Here is a 16,201-nt window from a genome sequence, read left to right on the forward strand (position 1 = left end):
AAGGAAAAAAAATAAAAGACTGACTCTTTCATGCATGCTCCACTTGTCTCGGGGTTAGTTTTCTCAAACTAGTTTATTTTTTTAACATTAAACAGATATCTATGTTTAGCAAATTTTGAATTAAAGAACGGGTAATTGTGAAGTTAGACATCAGAAAAGCGTATGACACTATAATGTAGTTTTTTCTTGATCATGTACTAGAAAAAATAGGGTTTTGGACAATTTAAAGAGGATGAATACAAGGTCTTCTCAACATGGTGTTAATATCTTATATCGTAAATGGTTTTCCAACTGTGCCTTTTCTAATGAACAAGAGATTGAGACAAGGTGATCTAATTTCACCTTTTCTCTTTATATTGGTAGCGAAAGTGTTAAACCAAATATTGGGGTTGGCAAAGGAGAATGGAATCATCAAGAAATTGGAGGTAGAAAGAGACAAAATACCTTTGTCCCACTACTAATTTGCTGAAGACATCTTATTCTTTCCTCCGGAGAAAAGAATAGAACTATAGGAGAATCCTATTGTAATTTGGTCTTATGTCGGGATTGTAATAACCTATTAGAAGTCAACACTTTTTTTCTTTAGAGTTAACCCCAGAAAGGTTGCGACTTGGAGACCGGTGATAAATAAGATCGAGAATAAGTTAAGTAAGTGGATGGCGGGTTAACTGTCTAGAGCGGGAAGAATTACTATGATTAGAGTGGTGGTTAACAACCTCTCTTTACTATCTAAGTTTATTCAAACTCCCTAAAAATCTAATCTAATTTTTTCTGGGGGACAAAAAATAGAAGGAAAAGAATGCCAACTATAAAGAGGAGTGTGCTTCAAAGACCCAAGAACATGGTGGGTTGGGGTGAGTATATCATAATCAAGAATGCGACGTTATTGTTCAAATAATGGTAGCAATTTGAAAATGAGATAAATAACTTTGGAAAAAAATAATGGTATCCTATAATTTGGGTCAACTAAAAAAATAGGTAGTAGAAAATGGAATATCAAAGTCGAATGGACCGTGGAGGGATAGTGTTAAGGTGGTGAATGAAGACAACACTTTCAAGGAGATAGCAATAAGAGGGTTTAGAATGTGTGTTGGAAATGGAAACAAAATGAGATTTTGGGGGCATGTGTGGGTGGGAGAAAAGAGCCTAAAAGATGAATTTTCAACACTCTTCCATTTCAATAAAAAACTCTGAGCTGATTATAAACTGCAGCTTCTGTGATGGTCTTTCTTGAAATTGGAATCTCACATAGAAAAGATGTTTCTTTGAGTGGAAGTATAAATACTGTGAGAAATTACATACTACTTTACAGAATATTGTTTTAATGAAGATACAAAGGATGATAATTTGGATTTTTTCGGAAAACATATTGGTGCACGAAACTCCGGATCTCAGAAATGCTGCCATAGCCTATACCACGAAGGTTCTAATCTCAAGGATTCGAATGCTCTGTTATCAGGAGAGGTGAGTCAAATCCGTGGATCAGAGACCCAAGAGATTATACTCCAACTGTTGTCCAATGACTACGTTGAACATCATGTAGACCGCTTGTGGTTGTCAAGCACGCAGATCTTGGCTAAGCGAGTAACGAAGATAGTGGGTGATTGTCACGAGTCACCCCTTCATTCTGACTTAACTGAATTAAGTACGAGAGTATATCTAGGAGAAGAATTAAGCGTGATTTGAAAGAGAAACAATAGTACTTGCATTAATTCATGAAGAACAGCAGAGCTCCGCACCTTAATCTATGGGTGTAGAAACTCCACCGTTGGAAAATACATAAGAGAAAAAGGTCTAGGCATGGCCGAATGGCTAGCCTCCCAAATGTGAAAATGGCATAAGCCCCCTATTACAATAGTAAAAAGTGCTATTTATACTAAACTAGTGACTAGGGATTACAGAAAATAAGTAACTAAGTGCAGATAGTGCAGAAATCCACTTCCGGGGCCCACTTGGTGTGTATTTAGGCTGAGCTTTGAAGCTTTCACGTACATAGGCCATTCTTGGAGTTAAACACCAGCTTGGATGCCAGTTTGGGCGTTTAACTCCAGTTCTGGTGCCAGTTCCGGTGTTTAACACCAGAAAAGGGTCTTTGGTGGGCGTTTGAACGCCAGTTTGGACCGTCAAATCTCGAGCAAAGTATAGAAAATTATACATTCCTGGAAAGCCCAAGATGTCTAATTTCCAACGCAATTAAGAGCGCACCAATTCGGCTTCTATAGCTCCAGAAAATCCACTTCGAGTGCAGGAGGGTCAGAATCCAACAGCATCTGCAGTCCTTTCTCAGCCTCTGAATTAGACTTTTGCTCAGGTCCCTCAATTTCAGCCAGAAAATACCTGAAATTACAGAAAAATACACAAACTCATAGTAATGTCTAGAAATGTAATTTTTGCATAAAAACTAATAAAAATATATTAAAAAGTAACTAGAACATACTAAAAACTACCTAAAAACAATGCCAAAAAGCGTATAAATTATCCGCTCATCAAAATACCAAACTTAAATTATTGCTTGTCCCCAATCAACCAAAAACAAAATAGGATAAAAAGAAGAGAATATACAATAAATTTCAAAATATCAATGAAGCTTAGTTCTAATTAGATGAGCGGGACTAGTAGCTTTTTGCTTCTGAACAGTTTTGGCATCTCACTTTATCCTTTGAAGTTCAGAATGATTGGCATCCATAGGAACTCACAATTCAGATAGTGTTCTTGATTCTCCTAGTTTTGTATGTTAATTCTTGAACACAGCTACTTATGAGTCTTGGTTGTGACCCTAAGCCTTTTTTTTTCCAATATTACCACCAGATACATAAATGCCACAGATACATAACTGGGTGAACCTTTTCAGATTGTGACTCAGCTTTGCTAGAGTCCCCAGTTAGAGGTGCCCAGAGTTCTTAAGCACGATCTTTTTGCTTTGGATCACGACTTTAACCACTCAGTCTCAAGCTTTTCACTTGGACCTTCATGACACAAGCACATGGTTAGGGACAGCTTGATTTAGCCACTTAGGCCAGAATTTTATTCTTTTGGGCCCTCCTATCCACTGTTGCTCAAAGCCTTGGATTCTCTTTACCCTTGCCTTTTAGTTTAAAGGGTTACTGGCTTTTTTGCTCTTGCCTTTTGGTTTAAAGAGCTATTGGCTTTTTCTGCATGGTTTTTCTTTATCTTTATCTTTTGCCATTTTTTCGCAAGCTTTGTGTTTTTCACGGCTTTTTCTTGCTTCAAGAATCAATTTTATGATTTTTCAGATTATCAATAACATTTCTCCTTTTTCATTATTCTTTCAAGAGCCAACAATTTTAACATTCATAAACTTCACTATAAAAAAAATATGCATTGTTCAAGCATTCATTCAGAGAACAAAAAGTATTGTCACCACATCAAAATAATTAAACTAATTTCAAGATAAAATTCAAAATTTATGTACTTCTTGTTCTTTTACAAATAGAAACATTTTTCATTTAAGAGAGGTGAAAGATTTATGGAACATTCATAGCTTTAAGACATAGACACTAAACACTAATGATCATGTAATAAAGACACAAATATAGACAAAACATAAAGCATAAAACCAAAAAAAAAGAAAAATAAGAACAAGAAAATTAAAGAACGGGTCCACTTTAGTGATGGCAGCTAGTTCTTCCTCTTGAAGATCCTATGGAGTGCTTGAGCTCCTCAATATCTCTTCCTTGCCTTTGTTGCTCCTCTCTCATGGCTCTTTGGTCCTCTCTAATTTCATGGAGGATAATGGAGTGCTTTTGGTGCTCCATCCTTAGTTGCTCCATATTGGAACTCAAATCTCCTAATGAGGTGTTGAGTTCCTCCCAATAGTTGTGTGGAGGAAAATGCATCCCTTGAGGCATCTTAGGGATTTCTTGATGAGGAACTTCCTCATGCTCTTGTTGAGGTCCATGAGTGGGCTCTCTTATTTGCTCCATCCTCTTTTTAGTGATGGGCTTGTCTGCTTTAATGGGGATGTCTTCCTTTATGATAATTTCAGCTGAATTGCATAGGAGACAGATGAGATGAGGAAAGGCTAACCTTGCCAAAGTGGAGGGCTTGTCAGCCACCTTGTATAGTTCTAAAGGTATGATTTCATGAACTTCCACTTCCTCTCCAATCATGATACTATGGATCATGATAACCCGATCCACGGTTACTTCGGACCGGTTGCTAGTAAGAATGATAGAGCGTTGGATGAACTCCAACCATCCTCTAGCCATGAGTTTGAGGTCATGCCTTCTCAGTTGAACTAGCTTGCCTTTGGAGTCTCTCTTCCATTGGGCTCCTTCCACACAGATGTCCATGAGGACTTGTTCCAACCTTTGATCAATGTTGACCCTTCTAGTGAAAGGATGATGATCTCCTTGCATCATTGGCAAGTTGAATGCCAACCTCATAGTTTCTGGACTGAAATCCAAGTATTTTCTCTGAACTACTGTGAGCCAATTCTTTGGGTTCGTGTTCATACTTTGATCATCGTTCTTAGTGATCCATGCATTAGCATAAAACTCTTGAACCATTAAGATTCCGACTTGTTGGATGGGGTTGGTGAGAACTTCCCAGCCTCTTCTTCGCACTTCACGTTGGATCTCCGGATATTCACTCTTTTTGAGCATGAAGGGGACCTCGGGGATCACCTTTTTCTTGGCCACAACTTCATAGAAGTGGTCTTGATGGACTTTTGATACGAATCTTTCCATCTCCCATGACTCAGAGATGGAAGCAACTCCCTTCCCTTTTCTCTTTCTAGAGGTTTCTCCGGCCTTAGGTGCCATTAATAGTTATGGAAAAACAAAAAAAAGCAGAGCTCTTTCCCACACCAAACTTAAAAGGTTTGCTCGTCCTCGAGCAAAAGAAGAAAGAAGGGAGTAGAAGAAGAAAAAATGGAGGAGATGGAAGTGTATGAGTGGTTCGGCCAAGGGGGGTGAAGAAGTGTTTGTGATGTGTGAAATTGAGGGTGTTAAGGAGGAGTATTTATAGGGTAAGGTAGATAGGGAATCCGTGTGAGAATGGGTGGGTTTGGGAGGGAAATGTTTTGAATTTGAATGGTGAGGTAGGTGGGGTTTTATGAGGGAGAAGAGTGTTATAGAAAGGTGTGAAGAGGAGAGAGAGTGAGTTGGGGTAGGTGGGGATCCTGTGGGATCCACAGATCCTGAGGTGTCAAGGATTTCTCATCCCTGCACCTTTCTGGCGTTTAAATGCCCTCTGTGTGCCATTTTTGGCGTTTAACACCAGCTCTGCTGCCTTTCCTGGCGTTAAACGCCAGTCTGGCTGCCTTTTCTGGCGTTTAATGCCCAGAATGCTGCTAGACTGGGCGTTAAATGCCCATTCTGCTATCCTTACTAGCGTTTAATGCCAGCCAGGCACCAGACACCCTTTTCTAGCGTTAAATGCCAGTCTGTCTGTCCATTCTGGCGTTTAATGCCTAGAATGCTGCCATTTTGGGCGTTAAACGCCCATTTTGCTATCCTTACTGGCATTTAAACGCCAGTAAGCTCGTCCTCCAAGGTGTGCTATTTTTGATGTTGTTTTTTATTCCTATTTTAATTCTGCAGCTGTTTTTGTGACTCCACATGATCTTCAACCTAAAGAAAACATAAACTAACAATAGAAAATAAAATGAACAATTAATTAACATAGATAAATAAAATTGGGTTGCCTCCCAATAAACGCTTCTTTAATGTCAATAGCTTGACAGGAAGCTCTTACAGAGCTTCACAGATGCTTGGAGCAGGATTGTGGGGGCTCTGCTTGACTCTGTATGGAGAGAATTAGATGAAGCTTTTCATGCTTCTTCTCCATGTTTACAGAAGAAGATCCTTGAGCCTTAAACACAAGGTAGTCCTCATTCAATTGAAGGATTAACTCTCCTCTGTCCACATCAATCACAGCCCTTGCTGTGGCTAGGAAGGGTCTTCCAAGGATGACAGATTCATCCTCATCCTTCCTAGTGTCTAAGATTATGAAGTCAGCAGTGATGTAGAGGCCTTCAACTTTCATTAAGACATCCTCTACAAGTCCATAAGCCTTTTTCATTGATTTGTCTGCCATCTCTAATGAGATTATTGTAACTTGTACCTCAAAGATTCCTAATTTCTCCATTACAGAGAGTGGCATAAGGTTTATACCTGACTCCAGGTCACATAGAGCCTTCTCAAAGGTCATAGTGCCTATAGTACAAGATATTAAGAACCTTCCAGGATCTTTTCTTCTGAGGTATTTTCAGCTGAACCAAGGTATTCAGTTCATTGATGAGCAATAGATGTTCATCCTCCCAGGTCTCATTACCAAATAACTTGGTATTCATCTTTATAATTGCTCCTAGGTATGGTGCAACTTGCTCTTCAACAATATCTTCATCTTCTTCAGAGGAAAAATACTCATCAGAGCTCATGAATGGTAATAGGAAGTTCAGTGGAATCTCTATGGTCTCTATATGAGGCTCAGATTCATTTGGTTCCTCATTAGGGACTTCCTTATTGGCTAGTGGATGTCCATTGAGGTCTTCCTGACTCGAGATCACTACCTCTTCCTCCTCTATAGGTTCGGCCATTTTGGTTATATTAATGGCCTTGCACTCTCTCTTTGGATTCTCTTCTGTATTGCTTAGGAGAGTACTAGGAGAATTTTCAATAACTCTTTTACTTAGCTGACCCACTTGTGCCTCCAAATTTCTGATGGAGGACCTTGTCTTAGTCATGAAACTGAAAGTGGCCTTAGATAGATCAAAGACTATGTTTGCTAAGCCAGAGGGGCTCTGCTCGAAATTCTCTGTCTGTTGCTGAGAAGATGATGAAAAAGACTTGCTATTGCCAAACCTATGTTTCCCACCATTATTATTATTGAAGCGTTGTTGAGGCTTCTATTGATCCTTCCATGAGAAATTTGGATGATTTCTCCATGAAGGATTATAGGTGTTTCCATAGGGTTCTCTCATGTAATTCACATCTTCCATTGCAAGATTCTCAGGGTCATAAGCTTCTCCTTCAGAGGAGGCTTCTTTAGTACTGCCGGATGCAGCTTGCAATCCAGTCAGATTTTAAGAAATTATATTGACTTGCTGAGTCAATATTTTGTTCTGAGCTAATATGGCATTCAGAGTATCAATTTCAAGAACTCCTTTCTTCTGAGTCGTCCCATTATTCACATGATTTCTTTCAGAAGTGTATATGAACTGGTCATTTGCAACCATCTCAATGAGTTCTTGGGCTTCTGTAGGTGTTTTTAGATGAAGAGATCCACCAGCAGAATGGTCCAATGACATCTTGGACAATTCAGACAGACCATCATAGAATATACATATGATGCTCCATTTTGGAAGCATGTCAAAATGACACTTTTTGGTTAATTGCTTGTATATTTTCCAAGTTTCATAGAGAGATTCACCTTCCTTCTATCTGAAGGTTTGGACTTCCACTCTAAGCTTGCTCATCTTTTGAGGTGGAAAGAATTTGGTCAAGAAAGCACTGACCAACTTGTCCTAAGAGTTCAGGCTTTCTCTAGGTTGTGAGTCCAACCATATCCTAGCTCTGTCTCTTATAGCAAAGGGGAAAAGCATAAGTCTGTAGACCTCAGGATCAACCCCATTAGTCTTAACAGTATCACAGATCTGCAAGAATTCAGCTAAGAACTAATGAGGATCTTCCGATGGAACTCCATGAAACCTGCAATTCTGGTGCATTAGAGAAACTAATTGAGGCTTAAGCTCAAAGTTGTTTTCTCCAATGGCAGGAATTGAGATGCTTCTTCCATAGAAGTTGGAAGTTGGTGCAGTATAGTCACCAAGCATCTTCTTTGCATCTCTAGCATTGTTGTTGGGTTCGGCTACCATGTCTGCTTCTTTTTCAAAATTTTATGTAAGGTCCTCTCTGGAGTGTTCTGCTTTAGCTTCTCTTAGCTTCCTCTTCAGAGTCCTTTCAGGTTCAGGATCAGCCTCAACAAGAATGTTCTTATCCTTGTTCCTATTCTTATGAAAAAGAAGAGAACAAAGGGAGTAGTGGAATCCTCTATGTCACAGTATAGAGATTCCTTTATATGAGTATAAGAATAGAAGAATAGAAGAATGAGAAGAGAGAGGAGATGAAGAATTCGAACACAGAGAGAGAGAGAGGGGTTCGAATTATGAGTAGAAGAGAAGTGTTAATAATTAAATAGAAGGAGATGAGAGAGGGAGTATTCGAATTTTAAAAGAGAAAAATATTTTTGTTTTTATTTAATTAATTAAGTTAGTTTCGAAAATATTAAAAGAAATAAAATAAAATTAGAATTTAAAATAATTAGTTAATTAAAAAGAATTTTGAAAAAGTGGTGGGTGATTTTCGAAAATTGGAAGTGGAGAAGTGGTTAGGTGGTTTTGAAAAAGATAAGAAATCGTGATTAGTTTAAAAAGATTTGAAAATAATTTTGAAAAGATAAGAAGTTAGAAAAAGATTTTGAAATTTAAATTTTAAAAAGATATGATTGAAATTTATTTTGAAAAAGAATTGAAAAAGAAATTAAAAAGGTTTGATTTTTAAAATTAGAGTTGATGACTTGACTAATAAGAAACTAAAAGATATGATTCTAGAATTTAACAAGAAAGTAACAAACTTGAAATTTTTGAATCAAATCATTAATTGTTAGCAAGGATTTTCGAAAATATGAAATAAGATTAAGAAAAGATTTTTGAAAAATTAGTTTGAAAATTTTCAAAAACATTAAAAGAAAAATGAAAAAGATAAGATAGAAAGATATGATTGATGAAAGATGATATGAAAAAGATAAGATTTTAAAATTTAAAAGGGATGAAAAAGATAGCCATTTAAAATTATGAATTAAAACATGAAAATTTGAAAAAAAAATCGAATTGGAAACAAAATTACCTCCCTTGTATCATCCTGCCGTTAAACGCCCAGAATGTTATCCACTCTGGCGTTTAACACCCAGAATGCTATCCATTCTGGCGTTTAACGCCCACTTGACTGCCTCTCTGGGCGTTTAACGCCAGGAATCCTTCTTTACTGGGTGTTTTTCTAAACACCCAGAATGCTACCAATTCTGGCGTTAAACGCCCAGAATGCTGCCCATTCTGGCGTTTAACGCCCAGAATGATATCTTTACTGGCGTTAAACGCCCAGAATGATAGCCATTCTGGCGTTTAACACCCAAAAATGTCTCTTTACTGGCGTTTTAACACCAGTGAGATCTTTTTCTTTATGATTCCTCTGCTTTATGTTCTGATCCTTATTTCTCTGTATTATTTACTGAAAAGATATATATTTATTCTTTTTTTGAATTTGAAATTTTGACTTGACTAACAAGAAATAATTAAATTTTAAAACTTTTTTGACCAAGTCAACTCAATTTTGAAAATTATGAGAAGAAAAAGGAGAAGATATTTTTTTTACTTTTGAATTTTTAATGAGGAGAGAGAAAAATAACAAAATGAAACAAAACATAAAAATTTAAGATCAAAACAGATAATGCATGCAAGAACACTTTGAATGTCAAGATGAACACCAAGAACACTTTGAAGATCATGATGAACATCAAGAACATATTTTTGAAAAAATTTTAAGAAAAGAAAGACATGCAAAACACCAAACTTAAAAATTTTTAATGTTTAGACACCATGAATTCGAAAATGCACAAGAAAAACAAGAAAAGACACAAAACAAGAAATTTAAAGATCAAATAAGGAAAATCATCAAGAACAACTTGAAGATCAAAGAAGAACACAATGCATGAATTTTCGAAAATCTAAGAAAAATTAAAAACATGCAGTTGACACCAAACTTAAAATTTGACACTAGACTCAAACAAGAGACACAATTTTTTTTTGGTTTTTCCGATTTTATTAATTTTTTTCGAAAACTTTTTTGAAAAGAAAACAAAGGTTGAAACAAGAAAAAAGGTTACCTAATCTAAGCAACAAGATGAACCGTCAGTTGTCCAAACTCGAACAATCTTCGGCAACGGCGCCAAAAACTTGGTGCGCGTAATTGCAATCACACTTTTGCAACTCCGCACAACTAACCAGCAAGTACACTGGGTCGTCCAAGTAATAAAACCTTATGCGAGTAAGGGTCGATCCCACAGAAATTGTCGGCTTGAAGCAAGCTATGGTCATCTTGTAAATCTTAGTCAGGCAGACTCAAATGGTTATGAGGTTTTGATAATTAAAAGATAAATAAAATATGAAGTAAAATAAAGATACTTATGTAATTCATTAGTGGGAATTTCAGATAAGCGTTTGGAGATGCTTTGTTGCTTCTGAACCTCTGCTTTCCTATTGTCTTCATCCAATCATGCGTGCTCCCTTCCATGGCAAGCTGTCTATTGGTGGATCACCATTGTCAATGGCTACCATCCGTCCTCTCAGTGAAAATGGTCCAGGTACGGTTTTTGCACGGCTAATCATCTGTCGGTTCTCACTTGTGTCGGAATAGGATCTCTCTATCCTTTTGCACACTGTCACTGCGCCCAACATTCGTGAGTTTGATGCTGGTCACAGTCATCCCATCCCAGATCCTACTCGAAATACCACAGACAAGGTTTAGACTTTCTAGATCTCAATAATGCTGCCAACTGGTTCTAGCCTATACCACGAAGGTTCTAATCTCACGGATTTGAATGCTCTATTGTCAGGAGAGGCGAGTCAAATCCATGGATCAGAGACCCAAGAGATTATACTTCGGCTGTCGTCCAATGACTACGTTGAACATCATGTAGACCGCTTGTGGTTGTCAGGCACACGAATCTTGGCTAAGCGAGTAACGAAGATAGTGGGTGATTGTCACAGGTCACCCCTTCATTCTGACTTAACTGAATTAAGTACGAGAGTATATCTTGGAAAAGAAGTAAGCATGAATTGAAAGAGAAATAACAGTACTTGCATTAATTCATGAAGAACAGTAGAGCTCTGCACCTTAATCTATGAGGTGTAGAAACTCCACCGTTGGAAAATACATAAGAGAAAAAGGTCTAGGCATGGCCGAATGGCCAGCCTCCTAAATGTGAAAAATGGCATAAGCCCCCTAATACAATAGTAAAAAGTGCTATTTATACTAAACTAGTGACTAGGGATTACAAAAAATAAGTAACTAAGTGCAGATAGTGCAGAAATCCACTTCCGGGACCCACTTGGTGTGTATTTGGGCTGAGCTTTGAAACTTTCACGTGCATAGGCCATTCTTGGAGTTAAACGCTAGCTTGGATGCCAGTTTGTGCGTTTAACTGCAGTTCTGGTGCCAGTTCCGGCGTTTAACGCCAGAAAAGGGTCTTTGGTGGGCGTTTGGATGCCAGTTTGGACCGTCGAATCTCGAGCAAAGTATGAACTATTATAAATTGCTTGAAAGCCCAAGATGTGTAGTTTCCAATGCAATTAAAAGCGCGCCAATTGGGTATCTGTAGCTCCAGAAAATCCACTTCGAGTGCAGGAGGGTCAGAATCCAACAACATCTGCAATCCTTTCTCAACCTCTGAATCAAACATTTGTTCAGATCCCTCAATTTCAGCCAGAAAATACCTAAAATTACAGAAAAACACACAAACTCATAGTAAAGTTCAGAAATGTGATTTTTGCATAAAAACTAATAAAAATATATTAAAAAGTAACTAGAACATACTAAAAACTACCTAAAAACAATGCCAAAAAACGTATAAATTATCCGTTCATCACATATGCTTCTCATAAAATCATTGATATAGATGTTTCTCAGTAAAATATTTAAGAGGGATGGTTCCACCTAGAGTTGAGATGATAGGATAGTTTGCTTACTTTGCAAACTAAATACAAATGTAAAGTCTGCAAGGATAAACATCATTCATAATGTGAATCTAATTGTATCCTTTGTAATGTTTGTGTCAAGGATAACAATCATTTGTTTGTTCATTGTAATTTCATTAATAAATTGTAGTGTTTAGTCCTATGTATAGGCGTTTGACGCGGTAAACCCGAAGGGTATTAGGGAGTTTTTGAAGTTTGGTATGATAACATAAAGACTAGTTATATGTACTAGAAAATGGGTTAACTTGTTTTTTGCAATCATATGGGTGACATAGAACATTAGGAATTGTAGAGTCTTTGATAATAAAGAAACTCTAGTAGAAGAGGTTTGGAAGGAGATATTAAGTCATTAGAAAGACTGAAAAAGATATCATAAGCATGATGTTGTTTGTAAAAGTAAACAGATTGGCAGACCACAAATAATAATTGAACTACCTCAAGGGATGCACAAAAGACAATGGTGGCTATGTGTTGAATTTATTCGAGAAAAATAACGATTTTCATTGGTGGATATGTTCTTGATGATAATATAATAAGTGGCTGGTATTCTAACTGAAATGGTAGATGTAAGAAATAGGTTTATAGCAGTGGTGCGTGGAGTGGAAGTATCCGTTTAATTTGTCCTAGGAGAATCCTTGGGAATTCCAAATGAGCTAATGATTAGAACATATGAGGAAAGCATTATCAAATGGTAAAATGAAGACAAAAAGTGAAATTATACACAATATTTTGAAAGAAACAGATTCAGATATCTAATGCAAGAGGTGAGAAAAGTAGAGTTTATTTTGACAAATTCAATAGAATTCTCTTTCCTAGAGAAACAGTGACAATAAACAAAATCGTAGGATGATTATGGTGTGATTTAGTGTAATTAGTGTTGAAAATTTTGTTGGGTGTAATTTACAAATATTCGTCGGTGCCAGTGCTACCAACTGTCTTGATGGCAATAGCAAAGGGACAATTCAGTAGTTTCGATGGTTTGTGGTGGAGTCTTCTTCCTTTAGTGATAAAGTGATAATAGTAGGAAGAAAAATACTAGTAGGACAGTGCATCACAAGTTCTTTTTTCTTTTGAAGTAACCTTAAGGGTTAAAACTCTTCAAGAGTTATAAAAAAAATGTGTAGATAAATAAGAATTAATTTAATTTCAATGTTTTTATAGCCAAAAAATCAATTTAATCTTTAGATTTTAAAATATTGATTTGATTTCTAAATTTTATAAGGTTAGCTCTTTTAAATTTATCTAGTCAACATTGTTAACAGAATGCTAATATTTAATTGCCTCCTTTTCGTTGTATATAGCCATGCATATTTTTATGGCATTTTTTTATTTTAAACAGTAATGCTACATAACCAGTAAAAATTTACAATCATTTTTATAAATATTTGTCCATAAAAACATATAGTTTGCATCTATAATTAATTAAGTTTGCGCACATAAGTCAACACGATTTGAATCTAAATTTATCAAAGTTTACACAAATAAATCAATAAAGTTTATTTGTTGAAGATAATTTGATATTCGTATGGACCAAATATTTGTCAAAATTGACAAAAAATGCTGATTCCAAGAATTTCTAATATTTAATTGGCCTTCTCTCTTGTATGGCGTGGACTTGAATCACCTTTTTATTAAAGTATTTTTTTCTAAAACAAAGGTAGAAAGATCAATCCAATATCATGTCGATTAAAAGATAGAAAGATGATAAAATCTTTTGCAAATGAACTTTGTTTATAATTTTATAGATTTGTTACTGTATATTTTTTTTAATAAGAGTATCAATACTTTGGTCTAGTCAATATAGTTTAAATTCATTTTTAAGATTTTTAAAATTTTAAAAATAACTAAGTTTAGTTAATAAGACTTGTAACAACTTTTCAACTACATACATATTGATGGATATGTCTAAAATGAACACAATAATTATGTGTTTATTGGATGCGCCACATTTATATAGACCATTAGATTTGATTAGATGAAAATCAAAGCCTAATATAAAAGAAGAGTATTGATAGACTTTAATAAATACAAAATATCTTAGTACATAAATAAATACTTTAAATGGCAATACTTTAATACACAATATTTTAAATGGCAATAAAATTTTTTATTTTTAAATAATTAAATATAAAATATATAAACACAAAAATATGAGTATTTTTATTCAATAAGATTAATTATTATACAAGAAGTTTTTATAATATTAAAAATTATATCAAAATAAAATTTTAAACTGTAACATAAAAAAATAAAATAATTAAATTTTATTTTATATTACTTGACAAATAATTAGATTATTATATTCAAAATTATTAATTAACTAATTTTGTTAAAGATATTATCATATAAAATAATTTTTCATCAAAATATTTTGAAAATATAATTTATTTAAAATATTATATATAATACATGAAAATATTAACCGTTTTTATTTTTTTCAATTTTTTTAAAAAAGTAGAATAAAAATAATATAATTCTAAATACATGCTATGTATCATTAGATCGTACACAAGATCCGTTACGTTAGATATTCAAAAGATAATTATATCTTTACTCTCCATCCTGCTTCGAGTTACAGTGTACCTTCAACACACTTTGAGTGATGAAGAAACAGTGGAAGGGAGGAAATATACTTCATTCAACAGAGAAGGTGTTTTTCAATAGAAGGGTGGAACGAATTTAAGTGATAAATATATAATTTTAAATATTATATATATGAAACTTTAAATGTTAATTTTAATGAATAAAAAATATTTATTTTTTGTATTTATATGTTTTATATTTTTAATTACATAAGTTTGATTAGTTTAGGTTTTATTAATATAAGTAAATATGTAATATGATAAGTATATCTTTAGAATTTTATTATTTATTCTGTTTTTTTAATTAAAAAATAAAAAAGTTAATATTTTCATGTATTATAAATAATATTTTAAATAAATTATATTTTTAAAATATTTTGATGAAAAATTATATTATATAATATCTTTAATAAAATTAGCTAGTTAATAAATTTTGAATATAATAATTTAATTATTTGTCAAGTAATATAAAATAAAATTTTAATTATTTTATATTTTTATGTTACAGTTTAAAATTTTATTTTAATATAATTTTTTAATATCATAAAAAAATTTTACATAATAATTAAATTTATTGAATAAAGAATACTCATATTTTTGTATTTATATGTTTTATATTTAATTATTTAAGATTAAAAGATCCTGTTATCATTTAAAGTATTGTCATTTAAAGTATTTATTTATGTACTAGAAAATTTTGTATTTATTAGAGTCCTTCAACATTCTTTTTTCATATTAGCTTTTAATTTTCATCTAATCAAATCTAATAGTTTATATAAATATGGCGCATCTAATAAACACATTATTATTGTGCGGTTTTAGACGTACCTCATATTGATATTTTATACTTTTAAAGGATATCGTGATAATTCCCATAATTTTAATCATTAAATTCATCCACGAACTGATTTGATTAACAAAGTGAAAGATTATGATAAAACCTTTAAGGTGGTATTAAATTGGTTGTCTCTTATGTTGTTCAGCAAACTATCGAAGGATTGGAGTTTGTGCACAAATACAAGGTCATTAAGCGCATGTTGGCTACATTTCCAAGGCTATATAAAGTGATCAATGGTGCAACCAAGAAGGCAATGATCGTAAAAGTGAGAACTGATGGCAACATAATCAAAATGTTTAGTGATAACAATGGAAAAGTAATGAATTTCGTGACGTCAGCTTTAGAGTTTGAGGATCACGTTTATTTGGGTAGTCTTAATTCCAACTTTGTTGGAAAACTACCACTGCATAGTGATTAGAAATTTAAGCCATCCTCCAATAAATTAAAGGGCGTATATGTTTCAATATTGTGTAAGAAATAAACAGTAACAATAATATCTTCAATGTGCCAATGTATGTGATTGCTTATGCCCCAAATATATTATAATTATGGAGTGTTAATATCCCCGGCCGGTTGAATGTGAAGGGTGGAAATGTAAAATACAACAGTAATAACTAATGTTCAAAAGAGATGCACATGGAATAAAATGTGCCACCTTAAATACTTGATACTCGAATATAATGCGTTGCAAAATAATACTAATTTAGATTCTCATGTAATGTATACAAAATTTCTATTTAATTTATATATTTTTTTATAATTTTTAGCAAATGAATATTGTCATTCCTATTTTGATAATATCACTCCTTTATTTTTTACAAGTTCATACAAATAAATAAATATTCTTCGATAACTACTAGAAAGATATAAATCCATTTTACAATATATAATTAATAAAAATCAACACGTCGCAATATTGCAATACAATAGTATGATTATAATAGAATGAGTAAAATAGGAGTGTTTAATGTAAAGTTTGAACGTCAAATGTGATGTGTAATTCAC

General features: G+C 33.9%; 1 protein-coding gene across 1 annotated transcript in view; it reads left to right on the plus strand.

Moving 5' to 3' along the window:
- LOC107479114 (uncharacterized) overlaps positions 1–15,863 on the plus strand; it is a 40,045-nt gene extending 24,182 nt beyond the window's left edge. Inside the window, 1 exon segment of the mRNA XM_052259226.1 lies at positions 15,342–15,863. Within this exon segment, the coding sequence (XP_052115186.1) occupies positions 15,342–15,614 (273 nt within the window). The 3' untranslated portion in view covers positions 15,615–15,863.
- The last annotated feature ends 338 nt before the right edge of the window (positions 15,864–16,201 follow it).

Source organism: Arachis duranensis, chromosome 3, assembly GCF_000817695.3.
Source record: "Arachis duranensis cultivar V14167 chromosome 3, aradu.V14167.gnm2.J7QH, whole genome shotgun sequence".
In the NCBI taxonomy this organism is placed as follows: domain Eukaryota; kingdom Viridiplantae; phylum Streptophyta; class Magnoliopsida; order Fabales; family Fabaceae; genus Arachis; species Arachis duranensis.